The sequence below is a fragment of the Lathyrus oleraceus genome, chromosome 4, assembly GCF_024323335.1.
Source record: "Lathyrus oleraceus cultivar Zhongwan6 chromosome 4, CAAS_Psat_ZW6_1.0, whole genome shotgun sequence".
Taxonomy (NCBI): Eukaryota; Viridiplantae; Streptophyta; class Magnoliopsida; order Fabales; family Fabaceae; genus Lathyrus; species Lathyrus oleraceus.
Genome location: NC_066582.1, coordinates 491,183,774 through 491,196,856, shown reverse-complemented (window position 1 = coordinate 491,196,856; position 13,083 = coordinate 491,183,774). Strand labels below are relative to the sequence as shown.

Here is a 13,083-nt window from a genome sequence, read left to right as displayed (position 1 = left end):
AAATAAATATTTTTAAAATAAAAAACCTAAAGAAATGGTTCACACAGAGAAATGTATTAGGCTGAGCCCAAGACAAATTCATTTCCAATCTAATTTCAGTCAGGCATAAAACTGGAGGATTTACAATAATAAATTAACAAATGGGTAACCATATGTTGCTATGGGACAGAAAGACCTAGTAACAAAATAAAGTATAAACAAGAGTAAGAAACAATCCAACTTCTATTAAGAAGGCACCGGAGTAATTATGAAAGGAATTTGGTCCTCAGGGCTTCCTCAGCGCCGATGCTGCCCCCATTACAATCGCCAGGACAAACCCAAGACCAGCCCCAAGGGATGCGCCTACGGCAGCAGAATTCAATGAAATTGCCTTGCCTATACCATTTTTACTTCCATCAGTTGATATTCTTTGTTCTCTCGCTAACTCGATCATTAGTCTATCTCTAGCAAGTTCCTGTGATATAAACATTCAAAAAAGGCACAAAATTTAGGGTGCATTATCATAAGAAATACATTTGAAGTTGTGCAATAAAGAACATCAACAGATATTATGCATCAACAAAAGGTCTATTGATATGGTAGAGCAAAGTTTCACTTGAAAAAGAATCCGAAGAACATAAACAACCGAGCTTCAAACTCAAAAGCATCACTGTGATTAGTGTACACCTATTACACAAAGAGTAGTGCCAGTAACACTCACGGTAACACGATAAATTCATTTAGGTGTACTAAACTAACATGTACCGTTTTCAAAGTGGTGGAACAAACATGAACTTCACCCTATCATAGAGGTAGTGTTTGGACAAAGAGAGTTAAAGTGTGTTGCTAGCAATTCTGTTAAACTAAATTTCCCTACTTATACTACCATTTTGAAATCAATCAAATTAAGGAAAATACAATATATACAAAACCATGAAATTAAGTTTTTTCCACCTGAAACGAAGACTCCTCGTGACTGCGAAGAACACGATGGATTTGCTGACATAGTGAGGAGACACCTTCAACTTGAAGAACAATCTCCTTTTTCAAGAAAGGCCTCCTAACAAAATTGATAGGAGCAAATAAAAGCTTTTGAGCACCCACCCTATTATTGGATTCTGCATTAGTTGCATCCCACGATAAAGAAGCCCCAGCAAAACCAGGCATAACGTAAGGGCAGGAGTTTATAACTTCAACTGAACTAGGAGATACTTGGTAAGCTTTCAAAGCAGCATCAATTGCTGCCTTTTGATGGTGAGCACTAACTGCAAATTTGTTTGTTATTGCAATAACCCATGGAATTCCAAGACATTTAGCTTCGTCCAAGAAAAGTGACAGGACTGGCTTCTGTTGAGTGCCATTTGAATCGCTATATCGAGGTATAGTATGGGATAAGTTATGAACAAGAACAATCAAGTCGGTTTTTCTATTTAGATCTCGAATACCAGCCCACAGTTCATCCTTGAAGCGAGAGGTTTCTGATTTCAGTTCCTGAAAAATATTATGTGAAAAAGCAAATGAACATCACTATATATTTAAACCAATTCAAGTTGTACTGTCTATTTTCCAACTACACAGCCATAAAACCTTATTAACAAAATGTTGCTCTGCCCCTAAGCCAAGCTCTTAAAGCCAACTGTAAACACATGAAATATCTGCTTAACTACTATACTTGGCACCATCTAGTTATAAGAATATTTTCCTTCTATTAATAGTAATAAAACTTTGAAAATAATCAAGTGTGTCAAGCACGGGCCACTTTGCAGGGAAAAACAAGGACCAAGAGAAAACCTGCATATTTATTCCGGCAGAGTCACAATAGCACAAACCATCAGCAATAACTTCTTGCACGTCAATATCTGAAACTGCATCATCATAAGCAGCAGTACTTGGTTTACATTTATTCATGATTGCCTTTAAAAGAGTAGTTTTACCCGATCCCTGCACATAAGCCAACTAATGAAAGTAAGTAGATGAATAATAAAAGGAATCACACTTTGACTTGAGAAAAATTTGTCTGTACCTCCAACCCAACTAATCGTACTCTACGAGTTCTCAAATTAACCTCTTTGGAAACAGTTGTAAAATCACTGGTGCAAAATATTAAAAAGTTATTTAAACTTTCTGGACGGACACACGTATCCTTGTCAACAGCTTCTGAGCTACCGGCAGTCTTTGAATCAACAGAGGTAAAAGCAGGCATCAAAGAGTCTAACACAGTTTGATATTTTGGAGGCGTTCTTTGCGGAGCACCAACTAATATTCTCATCTTTTGTAACTCAGGCTGAATTTCTTGATTTAAAGAATAGTTTGGTGCTGAAGGAAAGGATTCAACGGTAGTTGAACACCTAAGTAAGATATAAATACATGTTAGTACATCACATACCTCAAGATGCAAAGGAAATTATTTTTTAGGCGATAAACATGAAATGAGAAACAGAAAAAGCCACTTGAATGTTTTATATATTTCAATTTATAAGTTGCATGGCACTTTGCTATTAACTCCTTGTCCTATATCACTAATCGAGGAATCTGTATAATAAATATACAGTTAGATTAAATGGGAAAAGTAAACATCATGCAGATTGTATAATTTGCAGATTAAATGGGAAAATTAAACGTCATGCACAAGCTCATTCAGGAACTGCATTATTTAATAGAAAACAGACATCACAAAAACAATTCTATTACCATAATACTAGCTTGATGGCTTTAGAAACCTATCTGCTCAATCATCCATAAATTAATAGTTATATGTAACAAAACTTTGCACTAAATAATAGATCAGAGATGAATAGTGGTTGAAACCTTTTCATATCAACAACAACCACAAGATTCAAGTAAAACTTACAAGTGTGGGTAGGGACTCGGGAGTATGTTGAAATTTCAACTATCCACTTTTTAGGAAACGTTTTACGCAACTTCTACCATTCGGATATTTGTTGTAGGGAGTGTTGAAATTTCAATTATCCACTTTCACTTCATCAATCCAGTCCACTCTTGAAGGAGGTGGAAGAAATGTGTATGTGGAAGATGACACCTCTAGTTTATGTTTAGACTTTAGAATCAATAAATATCACTGGGCATGAAACCCAATAATATAATCTACTCCTTGGGTGTGCCCCTTACTTCTGTCGCAAAAATCTAAATATAGTTAATTAAAAAGGAAACCTAGTGCTAAGCGACCCCCCGCTATGGCATGGTCTAGGGAAGGGCCAGAGTTATGAATCCCGGCCGCATACAGTGCGATCCCGGACATTCCGGCCGGAGCGGCCACCCACCACGGCGGAATCAGGGTGCATATCGCATTTTCAGGTTGCGGGCGATTTCATCATCTGCTACATGCTGCAGGTTACTATCTCAATCCGGGATATTATTATGATAAACTGAAAATTGAGAATGATCCTAAATTGGTGAGAGGCCTCCGTAAATGCATTGAGTCACTTAGTGTAAGTCATGAAGTGGAAGATAGGATTTCAGGACAATTGGCAGAATTCAAGGGTGCTACAGATCTCTTTGGTATAGGAGCGGTAGTTAGACAAAGGTCGACGTTAACTCCAGGTAAGATAGAAGTTCATTTTTTATAATTATTAGTCGCATGTGAGACACTTTGTGTTGTGTATATCCTAATGTAGATGATTGTTTACTAGCAGCTGAGTGGTGGAAGTCTTATGGAGCCGAAACTTCGAATTTGCAATTATTGGCGGTTAAAGTGTTAAGTTTGAGTTGTAGTGCTTCCGGATGTGAGCGTAACTGAAGCATCTTTGAGCATGTAAGTATTAATTTTTTACAAGGATATTAAAGTATCTTACGTTCGACTATTATTGAATGAACACTTCAAATTACTGTATTTAGATTAATTCCAAGAAGAGAAATAAGTTGGAGCATCAAAGGTTGCAAGACTTGGTCTTCATCAAGTATAACCAAGCTTTGATAGAAAGATTTGAAATTCGGGACAAGATTGATCCTATGGTTTTTGGCGAAATTAATTATCACACTTAATGGTTGGTGGAAGAGATGGGAGAGATAGGAGAAGATGGTGAACCTTTAGAAGAAGACTTGGTTCATAAAAATGATGATTTAACTTGGTCTTAAGTTGCCGATGCAAGTGGGGTTAATGAGCCTCTAATCTACACTAGGAGGTCAAGGCAACTTGAAGTTGCAAGTACATGAAGATGAAGAATTGGAGGAATATTTTGAAGAAGACCTCTTTCATGATGATCTATGATTTCTATGTTTGCTTGAATTTTCATATGATATTACTAAGTTTGAATTTTAACATGTGATGTTTTGAATCTTCTACTATGTTTTGAATCGGCTATAATGTTTTGAATCTTGATTAAACATTGTTTTTTGACATTGGATTTTATAAATCTTTTGAGTGTTGTGCTATTTGTTTAGTTTTACATTAAGTATATGACATATGTTTTATAGATTATTATAGAATTTTATATAATTATTAGTACAAAAAGTTATTCCACTATCTGCTATCCCGCTACGCTATCCGGGATTAATAATTTTGGGAAGGGTCAGATCCATTTGGGTCTATTGTAGACAACTTTATCTTGCATTTGCAAGAGAAACTAATTCCACAACTTGAAGCCATAACCTTATAGGGAATGTTGGATAACCTTAATTAAATGCCTACTCAGTAATCAATTCTCATATAAGAGAATATGCTTAAGTTGTTTTTACAAATAGAGAGAAAATGGGAGTAAATTTTTTAAAAGCTCTCTATAAACTGTTTCTATAAGTTATCATGGGGAGCTTATGAAAATAAGCTAAAAATAGCTTATTAGCATATCATAGATAGTTGCTTTTGAAAAAAAATGGTTTCCACTTTCAATAAGCTCCTCCAAACACTTATGCCATAAATCATAAGATAATCCCAAATAGACTCTTCCAACCACCCCCTTACCACACAGCAGCAACTCCAACCCCTACAACAAGGCTTCCCTTTCAAAACATATTTAATTAGTCGTCATAAATTTATAAGGTGAATGTTAACACCAGCCCTGCGGGTGTTAATAGAAAAGTTGAAAGTTCTTATTGGAAAAGAAAGCACTTATTACATTGGAAACACAGTAGTGCAATAAATGCTTTTTTCCCAATAAAAACTTCACTCCCCTTGGTATTCTTAACACTAGCCTTAAAGACTGGAATTAATCGGACCTAACTATTTATAAGAAAACTACATCTGCAATGATATTTTATTGAGTTAATGACAATACCAGTCACCATTCACTTGTGCGTGAACAAGTGTACAGAGATGCAACCCGAAACCAGTAATATCAACTTTCAGAGATTCTCCATTTTTTGCTCCAGGCACACCATTCCATCCTAGAGGAACAATAGAAGTTGCAGTACGTATAGTAGGAGACTCTACTATATGCCCAAGCTCAACAGTGTCTGCAGCTGCAAGCCCAAGCCATTGTTGTAGATGAGAAACCTGTTGCCATTGCTCAATCCCTAAGAAAGATGATGCATCGTCATTCATACATAAGTCAAAGATTCTGCAACCAAAAAAGAGTAAAAGAAAGGGATTACTTGTATTCAAAACATAATCAATTAGTAATGTTAAAAGGTGCAATCATGCTTTAGTAACCAATAACTATCCCACTGAGCCAGGATTCAAGGAGCTGGGAGGATGCATTATTGAAATAATGTACAATAGGCAGCAGGGCAAATTAGTTTCGACATGATCTGGTCTTGGGAATATGGCCAGTATGGTCATTTAAGTGTGTAATAATTTTCAAAACTAAAGAACAACTCTATTATACGCAACATGATAAGAAAGATGATTACCTCTGAAACCGAGATCGGTATGATTTCATTGAATGTGACTGAAATCTTTCCGTCAATTCAGCAATCATTGATTTGACCTGAAAATGCCTTTGCCAGAAGAAAGCAAACAAAATGAGAGAACTTACACTATTGCACTCATAAATACGACAAGGTTGGATCATAAATACTAAGACCGAAATGGAAAGGACTTTGATAAGCAATGAAAAGAAGTTCATACCGATGTCAACTTCGAGTACTCTGCACCTGATAGTGACTCTACAGAGGAATTCTCCAATAAATAAAGCTGTCTTGCATAAAACAGGTTTTGATGAGAAAATTTTATTCAGACATGGTAGCACCACTATCATGCTATGCAGGATAAGGGTAAAACAATGTAGGATAACTAGGAAAAATAAATCAAAATAATGCTAAAAGAACACAAGAAGGAGATTATAAGTAATGCACAAACAAAGTGTTATAAAAAAAACTTTAGCATATTTGGTAACAGCAACAGAAACTGTAATGAATCATATGTCACTAACGTCTACCTGTCCAAATGGTACATATGATGGTAAATAAGGTACTTTGTGCCATTTTCCTTCATCACCGTTCATGGCATTGGCCTTTGCATTTGTTTTCCCATTTGTTGACACCTCTAATGAATGTTTATCAGTTTCAGGAAAAGGCTTGAGTGATATGCCATCAGAACCCTCTTGTATTTCAAGTGACCGCGGTTGAACCACTTCATCCTCAATCAAGGTATTGGCAAGAGAATCAGGCAATGAATTTGTTTCAACAGAACTTATTCTTCTTTCTTGGTGCTTACTAAATTGTCTTCGCAATCCTTCTAAAGGGACTAGCCTTGAGAGTCTCCAGAAGGATCTCTGCACCGGACCTACTCCCAGAACCAACTGTTCACCGTTATTGAATTTTGGCTTTGCTACCCCTTCTTCCTGTTTTCTCAATAATAAACTGTTACTTTCATTTTCAGAAAGCACTGGCCCAGACTGAGCATTATAATGGCTGAAATATGCAGGAGATAAAATACGGGGAACCAAATCTTCTGGGATGCAATAACTTTTGAAATAATGTCGCCAACCTTTTCTATTAATGTAGCTGAAAAGAAAAACAACAAACAAAATAACTAATAATTTTTCATGTTTGAAAAAATATCAGCGGCGAACAACTTATTTTTGGTGGACAAGCAGCTAACAATTTAAGAATACAAGAAATACAAGGAAAACCTACTCCTTCAAAGCAGCATTTCCAACAGGCGGTTGAGAAAATGTGATACATTTGATAGAGACATTCCCATTTTCCTTTGATGAAGATGAAGCAGCAATTACTCTCAAAATGGCAAGAGTAGCTAATGCTGCTACCTATGTAGAATATTAGGAACTTAGTATATGCAAATTGTTCAATCACGTTAAGCAATATGTTGAAACCAAGATGGATGAAGTAAACTCACTGCTCCTCCAAGTGAATGGCCACACAAAACAAGCTTGCGTTTCTTCTTTTGAGCAAGCCTGTATAATTCTAATGCGGGTATTCCTTTGGCACGGGCCATGAAACCCTGAGAAATAATGGGGGAATTTATTTTAACAGAAAGATGATTTACATAACTGGTATAAATATATTACAAAGTATCCAGAATAAAAACCAACAAAAGCCTTTTATGACTAGGTGACACTAGCCATATGGATCAAATAGCCCCATACCATCACGGCATATTGTAAACCATGCATAGTGACATTAGTAGAATTTAAATCCTACTTCATGATTTTGCCTATAGCTTTGCTAAACCTTCCTCTATCTCTAACAATAAGACTACCCCCGTCAAATAAACACCCTACAAATATTGATTTTTGCTGGTCTTCGCCACATATGCCTTGATCATCTAACACTAACATTACGGCATATTGTAAACCATGCCCAATGACACTAGTAGAATTTAAATCCTACTTCATGATTTTGCATGTAGCTTTGCTAGATCTTCCTCTATCTCTAACAATAAGACTACCCCATCAAATAAACACCCTATAAATATTGAACTTTGCTGGTCTTCGCCACATATGCCTTGATCATCTAGGACAAGATTCTATCACCCTTTCCATAATAAGTGTTGCCCCAACATTCTCTCTAAAGCATTTTGTAGTCCTATCTTAACTTGCATGTCTACTCACCAATCATGACATGCTCAGGTTTGCAACATTGAGTTTATTTTCTTGTTGGTCCATCATAACATTAAACTTTATAAAACCACAAGACGAAAAGACAATTGGTAACATTATCCCTTAAGCTTGGATAATTCTTTTGTATCACATATAACACCTAAAAAGTCCTCCATTTCACCACCAAACTTGAATATATTAGACTAGGAGAATTTGAGAGAAAATGTAAGTTTCTGTTTGTTAGATTTTAACATTCTGAATCTCTGAACATATAGATTAGATTTATGGTACGCACATGAGAATTTTTGTGAATAGAAACTGAACTCGGTGCCCAGGGGTTTACAACGCTCACACATTGTGCACCAACCACTTGTGTTAGACTCCGGCCATAGTAGCATTAAATTTGTTAACAATTTGTATTGTTTTCCAAGTTTACCCTTTAAATGAGAGAATTAATTTATCTTCCCATTATAATATTTATTGCAAGTTAACAAAAAAATGTACAATAATTAGGGATATTTTGATACAGAAACAATTAATGCAATTGAAAATTTAAAAGGGGTCTGTTAAGAGTCTCACATCGGACAATATATGGCCTGAACATGTGTTTATAAGTGGGGGCAGTCCTCACTCTACCAACCGGTTTTGTAGGGTTGAGTTAGGCCCAACCACATTTCTTAACATGGTATCAGAGCCTCGTTTAAGATCCGGTGGGCCACCTACTATGGTTTGCGCTATCGGGCCACCCACCATTTATTTTCACGCTCAGATGTCCAGTCTTGGGCGTGAGGGGGTGTGTTAAGAGTCCCACATCGGACAATATATGGCCTGAACATGTGTTTATAAGTGGGGGCAGTCCTCACTCTACCAACCGGTTTTGTAGGGTTGAGTTAGGCCCAACCACATTTCTTAGCAGGGTCTTAACAGGGATAAAGAAAATTCCCAAAAGGGTCCTATATTTAGAGATGGATGCAATATCATCACATGATGATGTGATACTCAAAACAAAAATTGACATTGTATTCTTGATTTCAATACCAAGGAATAAAATGAATTAAACAGTTGGGAAATTAAGACACTAATTGTAAGTTTACCGTACATAGCAGCAATAAACAAAATATAAAATCTGAAAAATGGTTAGATTGATTTTTTGGTTTCTTGAGAAATTTCAAATTAAGTCCCTATAGGTAAAAGTAGTATTTGGGTTCCTAACTCCCTATAGTTTTGAAAAGAATAATGAATTGAGTCTGTATAGGCTCAAACAGTAAGCTAGATTCCATGACCCATCACAACCTTTTGAAGCTATTGGGTCATAATTAAAATTTCCAACTATATTCTATTAAGCTTATTTGTAATTTCCCAAAGAATATAAGAATTAGAAATTAATACAAACCAAAATATATAAGATGAAGGACAACATTATTTACCCTATGGGCAGCAGGTTTATAATTACTCTTCGTTTGTATAGACCTGGATTCTAGAGGATTCCACATATATTCTTTTCCATTTGAGTTTTCACACTTATCAGATTCATTTGCTGCATGTGCATCTGATTCTTCAGCAACATCTTCATGAAAGATTGCACCTTGAAGTATATTTGCATCAGCAATTACATCCCTTTCAGCAAAATTAAAAGGTAAAGATTCCAGAAGGTGTAATGAATTTAAATGATAAGACATAAATATATGAAAAACTAACTTGTATTGCTTTGTTCCAATAAAGGAAGCAAATAAAGTGTCCCCTGTCTCTGCCAATAAATACCTGTGACAACATAATTAATCAAATAAGTGTGACAGTTCAAAGCATTCAACCCTACACTGCAAAACCTTATAGACTTGTAAGAAAAACCACAGGTTAAAAGTTGAATACAAAATTCTACTTTAAAAGACAACCCAAAAATCTAACTGGTTACAAATAAAGAAATTGCAATTATTTAATGTGAGGTATTGAGAGACTCACATGCTAGATTGTTAAAGAAACAAAACAAAACAAACAAACTGAAACCAGTGTCATCAATCCCCAATCATGGATAGTGGAACGGAGCGGCCAAATATAGAAAGAATAATGGGGTAGCTATTCTGAAATTGTTTATAGTATACATGATGTATATATACATATAAATTCTCAAAAAATGATAAAACCACTCAAAGTTAATGACATTCATAATTAGCAAGAAAATTTAGGTGTCTTAAAAGTCACGGGGAAGGAAAAAAGGAATGACATGTAGCAGATCTTCGGATATGGCAGCAGGTTGTGGCCAGGACCTCCGGAGAGGCGGGGAACAGAATAGGCAGAGAGCAGCATTAGACATCTACAAGAAAGTGTGAGAGACAAAGAAACAAGCCCTGAAATCGGCAGAGATTTTATGGTGTGTTCTAAGGCGGAAATCCATAAAATACCCCACAAAAAGCACAAATGTTTAATTTCATAGGGCTTTTTGCCACTTCAGCACGCACTCATGGGGCGTGTAATAGTTTTGTGATTCCCCCCTATATCCACTGCAAAAGTGGTGCAAAGTTTGCTGCAGTAAGAGCAACGTGGTAGAGGGTGCTGTAGTGGCCAGCCTTCGTTCTCCTCACAGCTATTGTGTACTGTTGACAATCCCCCCCCCCCCCCCTTCTCTCTCTCTCTCAAATAAAATCTGATATTATTATATATTTTCAAGAAATAAATGGTGAACTTTAAATTGAGGATCAAAACTACAAAATGTCAAAATACGTAGAGCCGTTTATGCAATTAATACAATATAAAAAGAGTGAATGACAAACCTATGAGGAACATGATCTGATGAGGGTTGCACCCGCTCCAAAGCAACAATTTGTCCTCCAAAATCAACCTTAAATTTATTTACAGCTCGAATCATCTCAGTAGCAGGCCTCTGTGATATAGGGAAGTCACAGATAAATGTAAGTTTATGTTGATTGTAGCCAACGTACATTCAAGCAAGCATTGTACATATAAAAACTCATTAAAGTTCCTATGTTATTTGTAGTACTTGTATGAGTCTTGAAGGACATATACTATGCAGGTAATTCCTAAATCATTGTTTGCCAATATATTTTCTAATGATAGTTGCACTCAGCTAAACAGCAGTCACCAATATATTTTCCAAATCAGCCTATTTGCTAATGCCTCTGCAAATGCAAGATAAGTTTGTCTTATCTACAATAGACCCACAGCGGATCCAACTCTTCCCTAGATTTTACCATGGCCATTGGCCAGAGCTTTGTAGCACCAGGTTCCCCTTGTTCTTAATTGCATTCACTTGAATAATTTGGAATGAACTGTCTGTATTACAAAATGAAACTGCACAGATTTAGATACAAGAGAGAATCTCTCAAAATAAGGAAAACAGGGAACTTGGCAAGAGAGTTTCTGAAAAAACTATAATAAAGGTAATACAGAGAGCGAGAATAATCCTAATAATGAAAATAAGCATTAGCGTTCGTTGCGGCTGTAATATCGCATCCTCTATTTTAGGGTTTTGGGACGAAATTCCTCAAATCCTTTTTTTTTCAAAATCCCTTGTCAATTTGAACCTGTTTAAGGGTAATATTCTGTCCTTTGATTAATTATGTTCTTGCTCACAGACAATTGTTTCATCTTTCTTCCTACTTTTATTTTAATTCCATTAAGTTCTTCTTCTCGGTTTAAGTTTATTAAGTTTTATTCCTCTTCACTTTAAGTTCTTTAATTTTGAGTATTTATGTTTACTTAAACCGGCTCTTTAATTAATGTTTAATTTTGTGTATATCTCCAAAGAATAAAAATACAATGTCACTTTAATCTCAAAATCCCAATGCTAACTCCAACCTCATCCTCATTAAAACTGAAGTTTTTCTAATAATCACACTATCCACTACGAAAATAAAACCTATTCCATATATAAAATCTCCACCATTTCCTCAACTCACTCTGCAAGTTGTAATTATCATAAATTTTGGTTTAATTTAATCCAAATAACTAATTCCCAGCAGCAAACCATAAACTGTGCAACATGAATTGATCATAAACATAAACAATAAAACGGAATGAAATGGCGAAGAAGAAGAAAAACCTTGTAAACGCATTCGGAAAGAACCATGCAACAAAGAAGCTCCTGCAATTCGGAGAGAGAATCGGTCTTAAGAGCTAAACAGAGATCGTTGAGCTGTTTCCGGCGCCGTTCATACTCCTCCTTGATCCGCTTCTTCTGCTCGCGGTGGTTAGTCCATGGCCATCGCATCCGCCATTGGAGTGGGCCCCACGAAACCTTCATGAGCCTCGCTCCTTGCTCTCTCATCCATGGCTCCACGCGGCTCTGGATGTACTCCATTGCCGATCGGCGAGAGATTTGGAATAACCCTAATTGGATTTTAGGATTCACGAAGTTAGTTAAACTGCAACGAAAAATGATTACTACTAATAATAATAATTTAGTGATAAAATAAAGTGGAAATAAATAAAGAGAATGTGATTCGTTTACGGTTAGATTAGATTTCAGGATCTAGTTTAGTTCTTTTCCAAGTGATGATGACCAGGAAATCTAACTACTGTTTTTTATTAGTGTGTACTGCAACAACTATGTATGATTAGTATTAATTTTTAAATTAATAATTAAAATATTATATTGTATTTGTAAAATTAAATTTGATTCTGAAAAATCATTGATTCCTTTATTTGATGCGGAATATCCCATCTCCCTTTCTCTTAGGTTTACATCATTCTAGTTTAGTGAGTAAAAGTTATTATTATAAGATATTTTTATTATTTCTCATTTATATAATATAATATATTAGGGTGAAATTAAATATAAATAATGCTGTAGGTAGATAAAAAGTGGATCGGCAAGTTTATAATAGAAAATTTGTTTGAACATCATTATTATTTAAGTTGTTATTTTAAACAGTATCCTGATCATAAGTTTTGAAATTAACATGGACTTCTACATTATTCAAAATAGTAATTTAGTTTTGGCATGGTAGTAGGTTCACCTTATTTGTCAAGCAGTATTTGAGGAACTAACAATGGAATTGAAATATAAGGTTGTTAATAAAAGTATATGTGAAATGCTAACTATACATCTTAATTGTTGTTAGTACATGATATTATATGCTTCTGCACATGTGAAACAGGAAATGTAGATACAGAGAAGCATATTATCTAGAAG

General features: G+C 35.5%; 1 protein-coding gene across 1 annotated transcript; it reads right to left on the bottom strand.

Moving 5' to 3' along the window:
• Window positions 1-52: 52 nt before the first annotated feature.
• LOC127076568 (uncharacterized) lies at window positions 53-12,532 on the bottom strand. The gene is made up of 15 exons (XM_051018251.1): window positions 12,400-12,532; window positions 11,992-12,278; window positions 10,703-10,812; window positions 9,633-9,695; window positions 9,362-9,551; window positions 7,232-7,336; window positions 7,012-7,142; window positions 6,312-6,879; window positions 6,002-6,067; window positions 5,785-5,861; window positions 5,211-5,492; window positions 2,003-2,327; window positions 1,771-1,920; window positions 934-1,470; window positions 53-454 (listed from the first exon to the last, which is right to left on the bottom strand). The coding sequence occupies exons 2-15, from the start codon at window positions 12,247-12,249 to the stop codon at window positions 266-268; spliced, it is 3,051 nt and encodes a 1,016-aa protein (XP_050874208.1). The 5' UTR covers window positions 12,250-12,278; window positions 12,400-12,532; the 3' UTR covers window positions 53-265.
• Between the last annotated feature and the right edge of the window lie 551 nt (window positions 12,533-13,083).

Coding starts and splice junctions, on each gene's coding strand:
- LOC127076568 (XM_051018251.1), bottom strand. CDS start 12,249: ATGGAGTACATCCAGAGCCGCGTGGAGCCATGGATGAGAGAGCAAGGA. Junction 6,880..7,011: donor GGAAATGCTGCTTTGAAGGA/GTAGGTTTTCCT, acceptor TTTTCTTTTCAG/CTACATTAATAGAAAAGGTT. Junction 455..933: donor ACGAGGAGTCTTCGTTTCAG/GTGGAAAAAACT, acceptor TTTATATCACAG/GAACTTGCTAGAGATAGACT.